We start from the raw sequence: 21722 nt of genomic DNA on the forward strand, positions 1-21722 counted from the left end.
TCACATTTAAACAATAAACATTCCCTTAAAGATTTGGTAAATAATGAGGAAAGGGAGTGTTACACACCAGGGATTGCTAGTCCTGAGGAAGGCCTGCACGACCCCGGGTGGGGCGATGTAGACAGCTGAAACATGTCGACATAACAAGCAGTATAGGAGAAAACCGGGCCCTAATTTTCCCCAGTACCTTCGCCGCCTATTTACATTTTATGTCCAAAACCAGGGTACATTAGAGTACATTTTGATAGAAGGAATCTCTGAGTCCGTTTTTAGATTCCGCACCACACTGTCTTGCGTTTACTTCACAAGATACCAGCACATTTAGGTTTGTTTTTGTCATCCCCTCCCTTTGCTCTATCCCAGGCATTGGTGAGTGCAGGGATGCTGTAGCAGCTCTATGATGAAGCATGCCTCTGCCTAGTGGGTGAGGGCAGTTTTTTAAGAAACCTTTAGTTTCGGTACTAATGTTGTGAAGAGACAGATGCACATCTTGTACCACTTGTCTCTCCCTCCTTTCCTCCATTTTGTGTTGATAGGTGATTTCTACAGGGAGGATGGGAAAGAACCCATACCTCTCTCCCCTTCTTTTTGTATGTGAAATACCATCAGAACCAGCAATACGCAGAATGTTTTTTTCTTTAAATAGTGTATTTTGCCACCTGACAAACCAGACGAAGCTAGATGGGACATTTAGCATCAGCAGTCACGCCTCTGTGAAATGGGCAGGTGACCGACGTGAATCCCAATCAGGCTGAATCAGCCTTTCTTCTTTCCAAGGTCAAAGTAATGAGTACCGGACAATTCGTTTTCTGTAGGCATAGGGATGATGTGTTGGGCAGTGTGCCTGTGTGTGATGTTTGATGGAGATCATTTTTGACATCTGACAGTTTATCACAAGGAAAAGAGAGATGCAATTCTGTAGTGTTGCTACTTTTTTCCATTCATTAACATACAGATAATGTGATACTTTAGCGGGCTGGACAGAGTACTGCTTGCGCAGTGGGGGAAATGCCTCTCCAACAGCAGATGAACAACCAAATTTAAAGTGGTCTACTAGTTTAACGAACATTTTTACCCCATTTAACAGCTCCTGGATTCAGGGTGGCACAACCATAGTGGAAGGCCCAACATGCCAAGCTGCCATCGCAGATTCCTTGTCGCAAATGTTAAATCTGAGGGCAGATTGCATTACTAAATCACTAGTCTGTGGAGAAGCAAGAATACGCCTACTTTGATTTAGTGTCTTTTGTGATACGCGACACTTGGCAAGTCTGCATCATACCATAAAAACTACATTAGAGCACTGCTAAATACCTTGGCAAGTGCAGAGGAATGTTCCACAGCCACAGAAAAATAGACGGATATAAGTCAGAGTGCTCTGTATTACTTTTTTAACTTAACATTTACTCAGTTACACTCAGTTAAGCTGGACATTTCTTTAAGCTTTCTTTGCGAGTATCAGAGATTCAAACAGATACATACCTTTGTGAGCAGCTTGCGGGCAACATCTGGGATCTACCGGAAGGACCTCAAAATCTGCCAAGAAATGTAAAGTACATAATGAGTGTATTATCATGATGCAGACATTCGTGTACACGCCCAGTGTTGGCAATTGCAAGTGAACAAATAACTTGCAGGCCTTTTCCTAATGAAATGAAGAGGTGCACAACAAATCGAGATGGGAGAGCCTTTAAGAAAAAAATAATTCAATAATAGATGAGGCTGTACTACATTACTAAATGTTATATTCTAATAACTCATCAAATGTAGTGCTATATAGTTCAATCTCTGTCACGTCATGTCAATAATACAGCTAAAGCACCGACAGTAAAACCACCAAAATGCCACACAAAATGGTTGCCCAAGGGAGGTACCAAGAGGCCACGTAAAATTAAGAGGTCCATGGCCGTTTTACTGTCACATCTTTACCGCTAATTAGTTAGTATTCATAGGGCATACTGTTCAGCATCAATCTACGTCATCCGATCCAAACACAGGTTCGGATTTGTAGGTTGAAGTAATAAAATAAAATCCTAAAATTTCGGGGGAAGAGAGGGCCCTTCCTGTTAGGGTATTAGTGGTGAAGATGGAGTTGTGAAGGGATGGAAATCTGTGAAATACTTTCACTCGTTCTACTATTAACCTACTTTCCCTTATCCTGAATTACTTCGTTGCACCCTTGGGTACGGGCTTGTACAAACAACAGACTGTTCGGTCTGATTCTGGTAAGATCCGGAGGGCCAGAACCCCTTACTTTTACCCTGAGCCCCAAACTGCAGCACCCCCCTCAAATGGTACCATCCTTTCACTTCCTTCCATTATATCAACCACCTACTCATTTCCTATACACACCCAGGTCACCACACTTGCACATCAAACCAAAGCAATCTCATCAACACCCTGCTCACCACCTCACAGTGTACACACACTGCACTTAATGTAGGCATTATATACACAGCCATTCACATTTTTGCAAACAACAATGATGCCATGGATAGGTCTGGCCTAATAGCTTTCGCCAATTTGCCAGCTTAAGTAATCAGAAAAAAATATCAAGAATACAAAATGTTATATATGCACAAATACATAAGTATATATATGTGTGTATATATATATATATATATATATATATATATATATATATATATATATCTATACTACTATTATAAAGAGATAACTGTGTCCTTTGAGCCAGGTAAACTTGAAAAGTACACCACCAATCGCAACACCCAATACAGTGTTGGAAAGGGGGGGTCCTGTAGATGGACATAGGCTATAAAAAATATAAAAATAAACGTTATTTAAAAAATAAACAATAAAAAAAAATGTAGTCCCTAAGAAGTAGCGCCGGCCGGGTGCGCTAACAACGTGGACGTGCGTGCTGACATCTAGCGCGGGGAGGAGCGGTGGACAGCAGCGGTGAAGTCGGGCTGAGATACATGAAGCGCAGGGAGGAGCGGAACGTGTGCGGCTCAGAGAAGCGATGGGAGGAGGCGGAAGGAGGAGCGATGAAGTTAGGCTGATGGGAGGAGGTGGAACGAGGAGCGGTGAAGTCGGGCTGATGGGAGGAGGCGGAACGAGGAGCGGTGAAGTCAGGCTGAGGTAGGTGAAGCGCGGGAGCGCTGGGAGGAGGCGGAACGTGTGCGGCTGAGTGAAGCGCGGGGAGGAGTGGAAATGTCGTGGCGGGCGGGGGCCGGAGTGCACGCAAGCCTGAAATGCTGCCCCCAGCCCCCTTCTGCCCCAGGCAACGCTGGGGCGGGCTGCTGGTATATATATATATATATATATATATATATATATATTCACACATACATACATACATACATGTATAGGTGTACACACACACATATATATGTATACACACACACACACACACATATACACACACATATATTATTCAGAAAATAAAGGTTAAGGATAAGTTATAGTTAGGGGAAATTGGTTTATTCGTTCTATGCAGACCAAACTTTAAATAAACAAACGTTACAAATTCTAAAGTCATAGTTATACCTTAAATTTGAAATGTATGCACCACCTTCATATTACGATAATTCGTGCTTCTCTGTACACAGTGTTGCCAGCTCGCTAGCCATAGAACATTAACTATTACTCATTACTCTATCATGCACACACTGTTCTCAGAAAATATGTAATTTGAGAAGTCATAAGTCTTGTTATACAAGCTATGATTTCACATAATGTAAGTGATGCAATATGAAAGGGTATAAGCAGTGTATCCTAAGGTTTGTTTAGGATTGTTTGGTTTTTACATCAAGAATAAATGATTTGATTTGAATGTACTTTATTCGATAAAAACATTTTATCATAAAAGTCTGTACATCCCTGTACAATCGTAATTAGAATTCCATCAATCCATTGTACATACAGTATACATAAACCATTTAAAAAACAGATTAAAAAAATATATATATACAATAAAACACGTAGAAAATCTCATAGAAATCTTATAAAGTATAAAACCTTTATCAGTCCACAGCCAGAATTGTTTAAGAGGGGGGCGCTTTTAACAGCCTAGTACGGGTCTGCCAAGAGCTATCCAAAAACTTTGCTACCCCGCATACTACCATCAGGGATGACGTGTCGGTGGACAAGACACGTAAAGCCATTTTATTGCATCTGAGGTCCAACTCCTTACATATTGGTTTTGGCCAAATTTTCCTAGAAGCCTTGTAAGCAGGACAAGCAAAGAGAAAATGGGCCACATACTCCTTAGGGGCAAAGCAACCGGGGCAGGAAGAGTTGGGGAAGCCTGACTTTTTCCAACCGGCAGTGATTGCATTTACCGGGAGGGACCCAACCCTCAGCTTTAGGTAGAGAGATCTGTCCCTGGGTTTTTCTATAAAATCCAGGAAAGGTTCCAAACTCCTCACAGGTTTATGTGACAAAAATTTCTCAGTGAGGGACCCCCATTTACAATTACATAGCTCTTCCTGCTGTACCCAGTTCCAATATATCCTCTTTAGTATTTTTTCGAGGGGGTCATTGGCTATCCCAGGCGTCTCCCAGCCCTAGTTTCACGACCAACTGCCTGAGATTACCCAACTACTTGATCTTATTTCCGGTGTTGAGTTTGATGAATTCATCAAGGACAGTTGCGTAGTTAGCCAACTCTGGTGTTCGTCTGAGGCGAGCCCAGAAAATTAGCGGACGCAGACAAACAATATCTTTTAATGCTCGCTTCCCCATATCATGGAGCAAAGGTTTAATAGGAGTAGAAACGGGGAGTGAAACAAAGTCTCTTAGAAATTTATTTTCAGATCTTACTAAATCGGCGGTGTTTTTCGACCCCCATAGCTCTGATCCGTAGACTGCCGATGATAGTGCCTTCCCTGAATGCATCTCAAGGGCCGGGACTATAGGTTTACTCATAGACTCTCTATGTACTCTTAAAATTGCACCTGATGCTCTCTTATGATTTAAAAGCATTTTGGCCATATGATCTTTCCAGCTCATCCGGCTATTTACCCTTACCCCCAAATAATCAAAAGAGTCTACCATCTCTAATGGAGCGCCATTGAGGGAGATGTTATTCCTGAACCTCTTTGAGGGTGACATGGCCATCAGCTTCGTTTTAGAGGTGTTAATGGTAAGGCCATTCTCATCGCAGAATGAGCTAAAACGATCTAACAACTTTTGGAGACCTGCTGGGGTTTTTGATAACAGGATGGTGTCGTCTGCGAAGAGCAGGGTGGGCATTTTCTCCCCTGCCAGGACTGGGGCGTCGGCCGAGATCTCCCTCAGATGGTCCACCACCCGTTTATAAATAGGGAGAATAAATACAATTATAGTAAGTGAAAGTTATAATTATAACTTGAGAATTTTTTATGTTTGTATAGTTTAAACTTGGTTTGCATACAGAACATAAGTTCTCTTAACTATAGCTAAGCTATAGCCTTTGGGTTTTTTTCATTGAATTTCAATTTTTATTTTTACCTTTTTTATGTCGCAAGTGGAGAGTTGTTATGTGGAAGGTCGTACAGTACAGTGTAGGAGACGGTTGTAAAGTCTATTGCCATAGACTTGAGTATTGTAGATTGAAATCAAGTGGAGAAGAGTAGAGTGTAGTAGTAGATTGAAATCAAGTGGAGAAGAGTAGAGTGTAGTAGTGTATCATACAGTGTTGCAAAGTGTTATACAATGTAGTGGCATAATGACTCATATAGTGGAGTCAAGTATCGTAGACAGGAGCAGCGAGTTTTACAGTGGAATGGCGTGTCGAACAGTAGAGTAGAGTGTTGTAGCGTGTTTTGGAGTGGAGTAGGGTGAAGTAGTGTCTCATAGTGGAGTATCGTCAAGTGGACTGTTGTAGAGTGTCATAGAGTGGAGTTCTGTGTCATAGACACAGGAGGAAGGTCCTTCTCCTACCTGGCCGCCAAGACCTGGAACTCCCTCCCGACCCACCTCCGCCTGACCCAAGACCACCTCGCCTTCAGAAAGCAGCTCAGGACCTGATTCCGGGTGAGTAGTGCGATATATAAATGCTTTGATTGATTGATTGATTGATATAGTGGAGTGCGCATCGTAGAGAGAAGTTGAGTGGCGTGTTGTCGAGGGTCATACAGTGTAGTACAGTGGTGTAGAGTGGATGGCCATAGAGTGGATTAGAGAGGCATAGAGTGTAGTACAGTGGCGTTCCATATAGTGTAATAGAGTGTTGGACGATGTTAAGTATAGTACAGTGGAGTACAGTTGGATTAAGTGTAGTAGAGTAGAGAGGAGTGGAGTACACTGGGTAGTGTAGAGTGAAATAAAGTGCTGTGGAGTGGTGTGTCATAGACTTTAGTGGCGTGAAGGGCAGTAGAGTTGAGTGGCGTAGCATACAGTCGAGTAAAGTGTGATCAATTGGAGTACCGTGTTGTACAGTAGATTAGTGTTGTACAGTAGAGATGCAGACTATAGTAGAGTACAGTGGCATACAGTCTAGATGATTTTTGCAAAGTGGAGTGGCGTACAGTGTTGTAGAGAGTGGTACAGTGAATTGGCATACAGCGCTATAGAGTTCAGTGGCATTGAGGGGCTGAGAGTGGAGTGGCGTACAGTGGAGTAGGGTGAAGTACTGTATTAAATTGGAATGCAGTAAAGTGGGGTGCAATGGTACACAAAGAGTTGCGTACAGTGTCGCAGAGTGGACTAGAGTATCGTAGAGTAGAGCGTTGAACAGTGGCATACAGCATAGTACAGTGTTTTATAGTAGAATGAAGGCATAAAGATAGGAGTAGATTGTCATACAGTAACATACAGTGTAGTAGAGTGGAGTTGCATAGAGTACAGTAGTGTGCGGAACAGTGGAGCTGCATAGAGTGGATTTTTGTAAAGTAGTGTAGAGTGAGGTAAAGTCTTGTACAGTGGAGTAGAGTTGATTGGAGTGGTGTAACTGTGTGTGGAGAACAGTACAATAGAGTGTATTGGAATATTGTAGAGTGCCATGAAATGGAGTGTACTGCCATAGCATAGGTAGTAAACAGTTATAAATTAGAGTGGTGCCTCATACAATAGAAAAGTGCTGTATAGTGGATAGGGGTTGTACATTGGAGTGTGCTTGCATAGAGTGGAGTATAGAGTTGGACAGTGGAGTGTATGGGGATAAAGTGGAGTTGAATGTCACAGAGTGCCATGAAGTGAGGTAGACTTTTATATAGAGTGGATATAGAGTGGAAGAGAGTGTCATAAAATGGAGAGTCATAGAGTGGAGTTGTGCAGAGTGGATTACCATAAATTGGAGCAGCAGACAGTGGAATAGCGTACAGTGGAATACTGTATAGTTGAGTATAGAAGAGGGGAGTGGCATAGAGTGGAATAGCATAAAGTGGAATGGTGTAGAGTGGAGCGGCGAAGAGGGGAGTAGGGTAGGGTACAGTGGATTAGTGTACAGTGGGGTGGCATACATGGAAGTAGCTTAGCGTAGTCAAGGAAACTGTTTTAAATTGTGTTGTCTCATATAGTAGAGTGCAGTGAGGTGTCGTCTAGTGTAGGAAACTATCCTAGAGTGGAGCACAGTGTTGTACAATAGACTGTACAGGCACAGAGTTGAGTGCAAATTAGGACAGTGGAGTGTACGGGGATAGAGTAGAGTGGTATAGAGTTTTGTAGAGGGGAGTTATATAAAGTGAAGGAGAGTATACTGGAGTGGGGTAGAGTGGAGTAGCGTACAGTGAAGTGGCACAAAGTGGAATAGCATAGAGTGGAGTAGCGTAGACTGGAGTGGCAGAAAGAAATAGAGTATAGTGTAGTAGCGTACAGTGGAGTGGCATACAGTGGAGTGGCATACAGTGGAATAGTCTAAAGTGGAATAGAATATACTGTAGTAGCGTATAGCAGAGTGGCATACAATGGAGTGGCGTACACTAAAGAGGTGTACAGTCGCATGCTATACAGAGTAATAGCGTAAAGTGGACTGGCGTAGAGTGGACTTATGTACAGCATAATAGTGTGGTGTGGAGTGGTGTAGAGCAAAGTGTTGTACAATGGAGTGGCGTAGATTGTACTAATGTATAGTGAGGTCGCGTACAGTGGAGTAGTACATAATGGAATGGTGTAGACTGCAGTGGTATATAGTGACGTGGGGTAGACTGTAATAGCATACAGTGGAGTACAATACAGTGGGGTCCAATCGAATAGTATAGAATGAAGTGGCATAGAGCGGAGTGCCATACCCTGGAGTGGCGTACAGTGGACTAGTGTACAGTAGATTGGCATATAGTGGAATAGTTTACAGTGGACTGGTGGGCAGTGGACTTGCACAAAGTGAAAGAGAGTAGAATACAGAGGAGAGGCATAGAGTGGAATAGTGTATAGAGTGGGTACAGTGGATTAGTGTACAGTGGGGTGGCATACATGGAAGTAGCTTAGCGTAGTCAAGGAAACTGTTTTAAATTGTGTTGTCTCATATAGTAGAGTGCAGTGAGGTGTCGTCTAGTGTAGGAAACTATCCTAGAGTGGAGCCCAGTGTTGTACAATAGACTGTACAGGCACAGAGTTGAGTGGAAATTAGGACAGTGGAGTGTACGGGGATAGAGTAGAGTGGTATAGAGTTTTGTAGAGGGGAGTTATATAAAGTGAAGTAGAGTATACTGGAGTGGGGTAGAGTGGAGTAGCGTACAGTGAAGTGGCATAAAGTGGAATAGCATAGAGTGGAGTAGCGTAGACTGGAGTGGCAGAAAGTAATAGAGTATAGTGTAGTAGCGTACAGTGGAGTGGCATACAGTGGAATAGCATAAAGTGGAATAGAATATACTGTAGTAGCGTATAGCAGAGTGGCATACAATGGAGTGGCGTACACTAAAGAGGTGTACAGTCGCATGCTATACAGAGTAATAGCGTAAAGTGGACTGGCGTAGAGTGGACTTGTGTACAGCATAATAGTGTGGTGTGGAGTGGTGTAGAGCAAAGTGTTGTACAATGGAGTGGCGTAGAGTGTACTAATGTATAGTGAGGTCGCGTACAGTGGAGTAGTATATAATGGAATGGTGTAGACTGCAGTGGTATATAGTGATGTGGGGTAGACTGTAATAGCATACAGTGGAGTACAATACAGTGGGGTCCAATTGAATAGTATAGAATGAAGTGGCATAGAGCGGAGTGCCACACCCTGGAGTGGCGTACAGTGGACTAGCGTACAGTGGAGTGGAATATAGTGGAATAGTTTACAGTGGACTGGTGGGCAGTGGACTTGCACAAAGTGAAAAGAGTAGAATACAGAGGAGAGGCATAGAGTGGAATAGTGTATAGAGTGGCTACAGTGGCATGGCATACAAATGTATGGGAAATTTAGTAGCAATGTAGATTATGGTATGCAGAGTAACCCAAAACAGCAAATTGCACTGCCTTGCATTTCTCTAGATTTACCAATCACAACAGGGCTGTGCATGGTGGCCTTGCACTCCTTTGTATATTTGACTTAAGTATTAATTGTCCCATGCCACACCATGAGTGAAACAAGGGTACAGCAATCCAATAATACAGCGCAGCCGTAATTATATTTTGAGTCTTGGTATACCTTGATAACTTTGCAGTATACAGAGGTACATAGTGATGACAAGCCAGTATATAATTGGTTAATAACTGCTTTAGAGAATGAAAAGGCAGCCATATTGTTTTTACTACACCTTGGTTGGGTTCAGTGTTAGAGCCTGAGATATAGGAAAGTAGTAGGTCCCTACCTAGTATCACTTTATTAAAGTGGTAATCAGTAGAGAAATGCTTTTTTAATTTTTTTTATATATTCTGAAATAGGTTTTCAGCCATGTACCATGGTAGTTTCACAAAATGTTTTGAAATTACGTGAAAGCACAGAGGTGACAGATATTACTAGGTTTAAATTCCTTATAGATTTAAAAATGACTTAACCTACTTAACTACAGGACCGAAAAAAGCATTATCTCTGCATCATGATGTATAATCCTGCCAAATTTGATGTAAACCCATTCAGCAGTTTTTGCGCAATGCCAAATACAATAGTCCACGGAAAATGCATTGATGGAAAAATGCGCTTGTGACCCCCTTTTATCTTTGCAACCCATTAACAATTAACTTACAAAAATGTACATCATCACAACATGCAAAAATTGCTATAGGTCTGGAAAGTTTTGTGGTGATTCGTTAATGGGTGGAAAGTTATTAGGAAGCTCATATCGGAGGAATCCCTATCTTTGGAAATACTTACTACAACTACAGAGTGGCAATCAGATTGAAATGTGATTTCTTTATTTTTATCTACTGTATTGGTTATGCATATTTTTATTGGTTTACATAATCATGTGACCATAAATGTCACATGATTATGTCTTTTAGTTGTTCACATAATAATTGTGAAGATTTACAAAAGCAGTCTAGTCTATTTTTGGGCTTCCTTGCTACTTTTAGCAGTACTGTGCTACATATGAAGCCCAAAGTGAATTATTGCGGTTATAAAAATTAAGAAGCTTATTTTTCTCTTAATGGCCAATTATCACGCCCTCCATATAGTAGTTTGTGTAGCTCACTGCTAGGCCATGTTTCCATTTTGTTGAACAGGAATACATAAGGAAGATGGGTTTTGTTTGGCTTGCTGGGCACAGTTTTATTGTGGCCAAAGAGCATGCAAAGAAAACTTATCTAGATTAAAATGTATTCTATTAATTATGTATTTGTTTATCGGTTTCCAATAGCAATAGACCATAAATGGTTCTTTCAATTGTTCATGTTGTTTATCTGAAACTTTTCATACGCAGTTGAGTTCCTTTTTTGGGCTTCCTTGCTCCTTTTAGTAGTACAAGATATCACTAAGTTGAAAAACCTTATAACTTAAAAAATACTTACTCTACTTATCTGCAGTGCCCAAAAGAATCATCTGTGCACCGTAAAATCTAATGCTGAAAAATTTTAGCAAAATCTGACTGGCTCTTTTCACGCCACCCAAAATATCTATCTATCTCTGGTGACGCCGACTATGACTACAGAGTGGCTACCAATATATATTTAATGAATATAATTTGAGTAGCAGATCTATATGTTACAGAGTGGCGTTAGCCACTCCAAAGTTATAGTTCTGGTAACCAGAGTCAGGGTGAGCACCTATCCCATTTTCTGCAGGCTTGTCCTGCATTTGGGTGGCTCCAAAGTCGCAATGAGGTTTTGCTTGGAGCCAAAAGTCAAACATTTTGCCTCTTTCAGGACAAGGAAGAGGTCATCAGGAGGGTTTAAGCTATCGGGTGGGATACTATAAGCAGACTACCATGGTATCACTTTTACTTCTTCTTTCAGCCCTATGTGACCGAATAAGAGATGCCTATCTACAGCCCATTAGTTTACTAGGTTCCTGAGAGAGAGAGCTGCAGCGCAGCAGGGGTATGCATAACCCAGCTTCGGGAATACATTCATCTTTAGAGATGCTAGAGAAAAGCGGACACCTTCAGTAAAACAGCCAAGGATGTGTGAATGAAAGCCATGCTGGAAGCATGCTACTGGTGTTCATTTCTTCAGTTCAGCCTGATGTGAAACACTCCCCATACTGTCAGACTAGGGTAAAGAAGGAGTATTATGTGTCTAAAATCAAACATTTTGGTAAATAGGGCACTCAACACAGCAATGCAATATTCTTTGCTGGAAATAACATACCTTTACCACCATATTACTTTTTAGAGAATCTTGTGAATAAGCTGCAGTGCAGATGTCGCCCTCCGAAAAAAATTAATAGCTAGTCCAGGTTTTTTTTTATAACCGTACATTAAATAAGGGATTTTAGATTAAGTCTAAAGCCAACAGGTATCAGCAATCTGAATGCTATAGGCGTTGGCAATGTTAAAGTATTTATGTTATATTAATAAAAACAGCCCCAGAGCCATACACAAATGCATTTACATTGCCAACCCCTGTAGCGCTCGGACTGCTGATACCTTTTGGCTTTGCCAATGCATATTAACAATGTATTGATGGAAACACTGTAGAGCATACACCGTCACAGAACTACAAGAAAGGTAGGTTAAACAAAATTACCACATTCTGAAAATCATGCTTTATGTTTATAAATTGTGCCTCTTGGTGTATTTAGAAGGCTATTATTTATCTGTGCTATTCAAATGTGTGAAGAGAGATTTTTATGGAAAACAAACTGTACATACAGCATTAGTGTCCATGTGCTATTCTGCGTTTTGTATAAACATGTTTTGTTTTTATAGTATAGGATGGGATGTGCACACACATTGATATGGAGACAGTCATCTGCCAGTAATGCAACCTTTCCTTACGGCTCCAAGTCAAGGTCATTATCCAACAATAAAGCCGAACTCAGCGAGTTAGATTACTTAACCCCTTCGATGCACATGACGAGCTGAAGTACACTGCTCGTGTGCTCATGACGAGCTGAGCTCGTCATGAACAATGGGTGTAAAGGATCTAAAGCACAGAGGGGGAATTGCTGCAGCAGTGATGGTGTTAAATACAGAACACATTATCTAGGAGCAGAGCATGTAACCACAAGTTAGCTTTATCAAACACAGAACGTTAGGAAACACTAAATAGAAAATATATATCTTATGTTCTGCAGAAAAAGCCCGTACCTGCAGAAATCTGTTCCTAGCATGTAGAGGGACCGGTCACCCATTGCCAAAAATATAAAGTGGTCCTGAAACAATGCGTAAAAATGGGCTCTGCGTATGTTTAACAGTAGTTGGCGGGTGCTCTTGGGGAGGGCTAAAGACCGGAAGAGGCATGACATATGCATGTCCTTGTCAAATGAGGAGAATGCAAAATTAGAGCGACAATGGTGCCAGCAAATGGGAAGTCATCGGCGGGCTGTAAGCCCACAAAGCAGATACAGCATGTCTCGCTTCGAGGAAGTACTTGCGCTCCGTCCAGAGCTGAGACCTAAAAACAAGAGCTGGCAAATATGTTCAAAACTGATTACACAAGAGCAGTACTGGAAAGTAGGGGGAATCACACCAGATCGTGGTTCTGGAAATTATTTCTTGGGCAGATCTGGGATCAGGCTGACAAAAAGGAAACATGTTGGAACTGTCCTAGTGTCGATTTTGCAACACTGGGCGACAGTTCAGCTGCTCCAGCATGATGTCTGTGTTCCGTTCTGACAGAAACGTGCAGGCAGCAAGGGGGCTTCCTGATTTGAGCTGGTCCCTGAACAAAGACATGATTTAAAGACATGAGCCCTCCATTTGGTAAAATATCACCCAGGTTGGAAATTATCTGGAACACAATACCTAGACCACTAATACAATGGAAGAAAACAAAGGCGAACAGCTTCATACCAATCCATAAGTGCTTAAGCAAAACTACTGTAGGCATGTTTAAACTTTGTTCAACTCCCCATGTAAGAGATGTACCTGCAAGGTAAGAATGCAAGATGTATCTGTCTGTATGAGCAATTACAAAAATATTTATTTGAATGGCACCTATTTTTATTTGTATTCTTTTATACTGCTCCTCATCCTTGTATAGGGTGTCAGAGTGCTTTACATCACACAAGCGCACAGGCACAATAAATCATACAAGTGTGGAAAACAATGTACAGCATAAGAGAATGAGGGTTATAACCTGCGGGAAACGCATACCATACTTGTAGACATTATGTGTTAAGAGTAAATTCAGGGTGTAAAACTAAAGACAGTGGCTGTGGCTATCTGTACTAGCAAGACTTTGTTAATTCCCAACAGAACCCTCTTCTGCAATCTTAGAATGAAAACAGATTGAGAACAAAACACTTTAAGGAACTTAACCCATGACGAACAATTTGCATGTCCCTCCTTGATGCCGATACAGAGCTCACTGTGCTGTTTTAGACGGCTTGTGAACTGTAAGTAACAAAATGATCTCTGAGTCACAAGCAGTAGCCCACTTACCTCTCTAAGCAAAATACCAAATCCTTGATCTGCATACTGCACGTGTGCAAGCACATTAACCCTCTATGCTACTTTATGAGTCAAAACTGTGAATGGACAAAGCACAGAATACTCCCAGATCTGTGTTAACCACTAGATATCTTACAATTATTATAATCCCTTCAAAATTGCTAGGCATACAATGATCTCTTCTGTTGTGTATAAAGTGGTCCCAGTCGAAACAACATTCTAAACGCACATCACAATTTATATACAGTACACATATTTCGAAACAAATTTTTCTGGACAAAATATTCTGAGTGATGTTATTTAATATACATCCTTTTCCCACGCCCCTCTATTGGGCATCAAGACTAAATGTCCATTATTTGTTGATTACTCTGACAATTGATTTGCATTTGAGGATGTATATTAAATAACATCACTCAGAATATTTTGTCCAGAAAAATGTGTTTTGAAATATGTGTACTGTATATAAATTGTGATGTGCGTTTAGAATGTTGTTTCGACTGGGACCACTTTATACACAACATTGAATACCCAGGTCCCAGTACCATTGGGTCAACCCTTACTTTATAACATACAATGATCTCTTCAGCATGTGTCTTAAACCTGTAGAATATTTTAAAACACAGCCTTTGAGATCCATTAAGTAACCTAGACCAGATTTACTGTCCCCTATGTTCTTGTTGACAATTTCTTTACAGCAGACTTTAACAAGCATTTGCAATGCAATAGGTCTCGCATTCGCATATTGGCATTGTAAATGACAATGCATTTTATTTATGGTTTTGGTTTTAAAACATAAATAAAAGGCATTGTCATTTACAATACTAATAGCTTAAAATCTTGCAAATGCAAGACCTATTGCATTACAATAAAGGGCCTTTTTGGCCGCTTGTTAGATTGCAAATATCAGAGGAGGAGACCGGCCTGCGATGTCTTTAAAGTAGTGATAAATATGCAGTGAAGAAGATGTGCAATGCTCAACCCACAGATGTAGGGAATTGAAGTGGATATGGCCGATGTGTTCTAGGTTTGCCGAGTTTTAGAAAATGTCTCAGAGGGGGTATGCATTTTTTGGAGAAGGTCTCAACTTTGACCATTAACCTTTTAGCCAAAACGGTCCTATTAGGGGCCAATACTATCTTAAGGAAATTTGACTTTTCTCATAAATGTTTGCGCTACTTGGCAATGAATGCGGCTAGGTTGATGATTACTTTTGAATCAAAGGGAAATGGTCGATCCACAGTGCAGATGTGGAATTTTGAAATGCAAATGATTCAGTCAGGGGATTTGTTTATTTGCCCAGTAGTGGGCTAGCAGGTGGACAAAATTACAGACTTTGCTTGAATATGACGGAGGTGGGTGGCTTGGTAATTCTGTTGAAATGTGGTGGCAGTGTGGGGCTGATGGAACGGACCTCAAATTTTAGCTCATGTGGGACCTCACGTTTTGGGAATTATTGAGTTGCATTATTCTTTCTCTTTTAGGTTCAAGGATTACAGCCTGTCTGACTTAGTAGACAAACCGTGGAAGGGTTCCTGTTTTCTTTGTACTGTGGTCTTTGCGGTCTGATGACCAGACGGTCACCAGCATATTTAGCGAGAATTTTTTTTATCTTGGGGCCTAGTGAGGTTGAGCCAATTTTGGATTATCCTTTTAAGAAACCTGGAAAATTCTAATAGTATTATCTGGAAAGTTGGTAGCTGGACACCTGAACTCTACCTGTGTACCATCAATGTAGTAATGGGGCAGAACCTCCTGTTGGAATAATGGGTGCAAATACAAATTAAATGGTAATATAAATAAAGAGGATCCCTGAGAAACTCCACAACTAAGTGGGAATATAAACAGCCAAATCCATTTGCAAACCGTTTGCTTACAAAAACTAACACCCCTCCAGTCCCTTAATCTCAGAGGATAGGCTAGCATAGCCAAATGGGATATTGCAGCCAAATGGGATATTGCAGCTAAATTGAATCTGGATTGCAGAGTCAACCTGGTTCATTTATCCAAAGCAGATAACTGGACATCTATGCAGACTATTTTGTCTCTTTCAAAACAGAATTCCGATGCCCCAACATCCTTTACTATTACAATTTTTAAACCTGTAAAGTTTTCACTTTCTATGGTATCTTCACTAAAAGTGAAACTTTAGATATCGGGTTACAAGTTTTTGCATACAGTGGAATATGACAGTGCTTAATCACAGGAGTGACTGAAACTAACTTAATTCTGAAAAAGTCTGTATAAACCAAACAGATTGATTCTTATTACAACTGAAGGTTGTGATGACTAGTAATTATTTAATTGACGCATTCCCGTTTCTTATTACAACTGAAGGTTGTAATGACTGGTAATTATTTAATTGACACATTCCCGAATCAGCTTGCACAGGTGAGCATCTCCCCAACGGTTTGTAAAATGTAATTCTAGGATAATCTATCTCATAGCCTGCAGAACGGTTTTGCTAAATTTGAAGGGAAGTGAGAATGACAAGTGCAAGGGGCAGTTTCCTTACTGTCCTACGTTGGCGCAATCATACTTGGAACTGCTATCTTTTGCTTAGTGTTAGTTACCTGGTTCAAGAATCTACTGCATCAAACGACGTGATGATGAGACTTTATGTGGTCAAAGACGAGGCTATCTGGGCTTTCTAATATTTGGATTAACAGTGTTTATTCTACGTCAGAAAAAGAGTTTACTAAAGCTTTATAATGGCCATCTTACTCCTACTGACATATTAATACCTCATCACAAGCTGCTCTGGAAGGGTATTTTTCTAGGTTTTCACATACCTACCCTAAGATTTAGAGGATCAGCCAGTCAGCAAAACAAGCAAAATATCAGATGCCCTTCGCATTCAGTGGAATGGAGGTCCAACCTCCCAAACAAAAAAATCACCTATTCAGAGAGAAGAATAAACATAAACTGTTCAACCAGCAAGGAAAAATGCACTAGTCAAGTCAAGTCAATAAACTTTATTCGGTTGTACGAATTGACAACCATAAAAGCATTTACACTACAATTAAAAAGAGCACATTTATACAATAAGAATAAAATACAGTTGTAATATAAGCAAGGAGAAGACAAATATACAACAAGCATTCAAAGTATTTTGTGAGGTCCATTATAAAAAGGAGGTAATAGCAATTCATATATTATTTTTATCCTTCCATACTATTTCTAAATTTTACTGCCAATTTTAAAAAACTACATATATACAAGGTGTAATCACAACTTAATAGCTGTAGAAAGTGCAGTGCAGGACGATATTGTATAAAATTTAGTTTTTTCAGACAGGGTTTTAAATATACGTTCCTCGGAACAGCATAAAAGGGACAAAAAAAGAGAAAGTGTGCCAGGTCTTGCGGAGACATATCGTCGCAGCCGCAAGCCGGCAACACTTGTCCACGATGAGCTCCCCTTGGTACAGCCAGCAAAAAATGAAACAAGTTAAGCCTGAACCTGGTCAGTAAAAAACGGTCATAACTGGACAGTTGCCAGGATAAATAGGGTTCCATGAGCAAGGTGCTTTTTACTAGTACATGATTACGAACACTTTCTTTTTTTAGCTCACATGATTCCCTATCTTGAATTCTAAAATCGATAAAAGCTTTCTTGACCGTTATAACATCCTGTTTAGTGATCGATTCAGGGAATAAAAAGAGTTCAGGGCGACCTAAATCAGCAAAGCACTTATAAAGATACTTTAACCAAGGAACCTTCATCCTGTTATCCCATGTGAGTGATTCTCTTAAAATAAGCTGGGTGAGAGGAATATTATCATTTAACCAACAGTTCATCCAGCATATCATGGGATTAACAGCAATCTTGTCACTTACGAAGGAAACCCCCAGTTCCTCGTTCACAGAGAAATTGGCCGTACCCCTAGGAACCCTTAAAACTTGTTTCAGAAAATTATTTTCAACAGTTTGTAGGGGATCCGGAGGAACATAGCCCCAAATTTCACTGCCGTAGCACGCTGTGGAAACACTTTTTGCTTGGTAAAGTTGGAGTAAGGCGGCAACTGGACTATTACCCACTTTCCTAGAAAAGTCCATTATTGCCGCGTTTACCCTAGTGACCTCTCCCTTCTTTTTTTCAATCACGGGTCCCCAATTTAATTGACTGTCAAAGAGGACCCCGAGATAGGAAAATGTATGTGTAGTAGGAATACGTACTCCATTTACATTTAGGCAGTTTACTTTTTTATATCCCTGTCCGACCTTCATTATATAAGATTTGGAGTTATTAATACTTAGCTCTCTTGAGGTCATAAAAGAATGGAAGGAGTCTAGTAAGATTTGGAGTCCATTTGCTGTTCTTGATAGGAGAACTGCGTCGTCCGCATATAAAAGGACTGGCAGCCCCCTACGGCCAATATACGGATAATCCGTATTGGTGCTTAAAAGGTGCTCTTCCAGATCATTAATATATAAATTAAAAAGGAATGGGGCCAGGATGCAACCTTGTCGGACACCACGATGCACCCCAAAGTCTTTGGTCACATTTAGGTCTTGGGTGAATCTGACATTTGCATTGGTGTCCGAGTGCATATCATCTAACAAAGCGACTAGGTTTGGATCCACACCCATTCTTAGCATGGCGTCCCAGAGCTTCCCCCGACTCACGCAATCGAAAGCCGAGGAAAGATCCATGAACGCCATATGGATCGTTCCGCTTCGAGCCTTAGTATACTTCCCAATAATGAGGTATAAGTTTAAACATTGTGAAATCGTAGAATGTCCGGGCCTGAATCCATACTGGATTGAAGATATTATATTATTTTCTTCTGACCATCTGACCAATCTATTCAATATTACTCCTCCCACAACTTTTACCACGGAGTTAATTAAAGATATTGGTCGATAGCAGGCAGGACTACTACGGTCACCTTTCTTAAAAATGGGCACGATGGTGGATGCCCCCCATGATTTTGGGCATCCGCATACCACAGCAGCATTGAGTACAGCTGTAAGGACCGGTGCCCAGAGTGTTATGCAAGATTTAAAAAGATCAGGGGGGAGACCGTCAGGTCCTGGGGCCTTGTTGTTAGATAGGCCTTCTATGCCCTTTAATACCTCATCAATTGTGAATAACAAGGATTTTTCTCTGGTTTCTTTTGGACTGCATTGTACCTGGGAACCGTTACCTTTAAAAATGGAGCTGAAGTGGTTAATCCAAACTTCTTCTGAGATATTGGTGCCCGTACTTGAGATACTGGGGTGATCAAATAAGGGCTTATTAATGATCTCCCAGAACTTTGAGCTATTTTTTAATATCTCTGGATCTAGCAAGGACTCCCAAACACTTTTCTTGACAGCACGTTTGCGAATGGCAAGAGACTTCTTGTACTCAGCCCGCAACACCCTGATGGTTGAAGGATCTCTTGGTTTTATTTTTAAAGCTTTCTTAAGCTTGCGACTGGCCTTCGAACAGATACTGTCAAACCATTTCGGGTTATTGGATGAGTTAGCTATCCTCTTGGCGGGTAACATTAAAAAAGACTCCACCTTTTTAGCAATCTCATTAAAAGACGTCAAAATTTGTAATGGTGCTGAAGCAGTAGATGTGCATATTATCAGATCATGTTGGCATACATTGTTAATAGAGGAATAAAATTGTTTACAGTCCACCATTGACCACTTTAAGCGTCGCTTACCATTAATACATTTAGTAGTACCGCAATCCTCTCGAGGGTTATGTTTTTCGAGTAAATTCACCCCCATAATAATGCATATGGGATTATGGTCGCTGTAAATACTTGAGATAATCGAAAAGTCCCCAACATTATTAACAAACTCTGCCGATAATAGAATATGGTCTATATATGACCCTGTTGCGTGACCTTTAAAAGTAGGGGTTGGAAAAACAGTTTGTTCCTCAGCTATTGACATAGCAGTGAAAAGGTTGTATTCATTCATTAGGTCGTTTAAATAAGAACCCCTCCGCGAGTGATCAAAGTGAATTCCTTCCAGATTGTTACATCCCAATTGACCAACAGGACTCAGGCTAGGGTTCCCACATAAATGTGTGTTGAAATCACCCGCTATTATCTTAAGGCGGGGAAGGGAATCATTTTTGGCCCTTAGGAATTCACGTAATGACTCAATATTGCAATCCCCGGACTGACTCACTGCATTATAGAAATTGATCAGAACAAAACTTGTACTACCCCTCTTAAATTCGACAACCTGAATATTGTTGTTGCCAGAGTGATGTTCAGATTTAAGGCATATAAGTGACAGATTGACAAAGATTGACAAACCCCCTTTAGCTCTACCACTAGGTGAAGGAACTGCCGAAATTATAAAACTCTCATAACCATCAATCTGTATATTTTTCCCCACTACCCAGGTTTCTTGGAGGCATATAACGGGGTAATCTTTAACAAAGGATAACCAATCTATATTAATCAATTTATCCTGCAGTCCAGCTATGTTCCAGGATAATAGCCCCTCCTTATATTAAATTGGTTCGTGTTGTGTTGTAACCACATTTTCTCGTGCAGTATGAATGATAGATGTTAAGCCTGTACAGCAGCGTACCCGATCTATCCCAGGATTAGCCGAAGTACAAACTAGAGGAGAGGCTGGGTTTATATCAATGGGTAAACCTGGTATAGCAGTTTGATTCATACCACCCGAACCCCCATCCTTGCTGCCTTGCGGTTCTAACACTTGAAGAGTATCTCCTATGTCTGTATCTTCTAACAATCGGTCGTTGGGGAGGAGATTAGAAGGTGTGTCAGGTAGTCATTCCACCCCATCCAGTCCCCCCTCATCTGAGAAGATGCCGTACCTATTGGAAATGGGGATGTTAAAGTGATTATTAAAGTGAGTAGGGTAACATTGATCTAGAGGGGGTGGCCGTATTGGACGTTCCCTTCTATCCTGACTATAGCCCCAATTATTAGTTGGTACCTCGAAACCCCAGCCATGAGGTGTTGCTGGCCAAGTAGGCCTGGTAAAATTATGAGTAGACTTAGGATAGATCATGCTCCGCTGTTTTTTGCCGAAAAATTCTAGGGTGAGGGGAATGATGGTACCTCTTCTGCGCTGCGGCGGCAAAATATTTGGCAGGATGTTTGGTAAAACTGCAGAATTGGCAAAATTTATAATAATGCAATCACCCTTGAATTTTTTGGGGTTTTGACCTATCCATGGGACCCTTCTGGCTGATTTAATATCACCAGCTAGCTGTTGTTTCCCCCACGGGGCCAACTGCATATTGCCTGATAACCAGTGCAGGGCCTTACTTGTTAATGCCGGGGGGGGTTCTAATTGGTCCGGGGCTAGTGGGGGGACATTAGCCAATACCAACACTAATGGGGCCGCATCTTCCAGAAACTGAACAGTGACTTCTTCTGTGCTAGGTGCAGGTATTACAGTCGGAATTGGGGGTAAAGTATCCCCTGGCAATGAGTGATGTGTCACTGTAATTGAGGGCTGTTCCTGCAAATTTGCTTGTATAGTGTTTGAACTAGTGCCTCCCTCAGATGAAGGAAAAAAAGCCTCTTTTACGGGTAGAACTAGGCTGGTAACTGTGTCCGATATATTAGACACAGCTTCTGCTAACTTTTTTTGATCAGCACCTAATTTCTTTATATCTGCAGTTAGCTTGTCCAGTTTGGTCACTACTGGTTTAATTAAGATTTTAAGTTTAGTGTCAATTAAATCATCTAACCTTGATAATAACTCCTCATCCACGTTATACTTCTCGGGTTCTTCTACTTTCCCCCTGCTTTTATCCCTACTTCTCACGGGCGACGCAGCCCTCTTCTTCCCTAAATGAACACCACCACGATGTAATTGGGTTTTTCTACATTTTCTGATGGCACGTGGCACATGATCTTGAACTGGG

At 41.0% G+C, this 21722-nt stretch overlaps 1 protein-coding gene across 3 annotated transcripts in view; it reads right to left on the bottom strand.

Annotated features, from left to right (window-relative positions):
* Positions 1–21722, bottom strand: part of TEDC2 (tubulin epsilon and delta complex 2) — a 334684-nt gene that overhangs the window by 301923 nt on the left and 11039 nt on the right. For all 3 annotated transcript variants that reach the window (XM_086941286.1, XM_086941287.1, XM_086941285.1), the window contains exon 2: positions 1483–1536. In XM_086941286.1, the coding sequence (XP_086797412.1) occupies positions 1483–1508 (26 nt within the window). In that variant the 5' untranslated portion in view covers positions 1509–1536. The remainder of the gene's footprint in view (positions 1–1482; positions 1537–21722) is intronic.

The sequence above is a fragment of the Lissotriton vulgaris genome, chromosome 10 (assembly GCF_964263255.1).
Source record: "Lissotriton vulgaris chromosome 10, aLisVul1.2, whole genome shotgun sequence".
In the NCBI taxonomy this organism is placed as follows: domain Eukaryota; kingdom Metazoa; phylum Chordata; class Amphibia; order Caudata; family Salamandridae; genus Lissotriton; species Lissotriton vulgaris.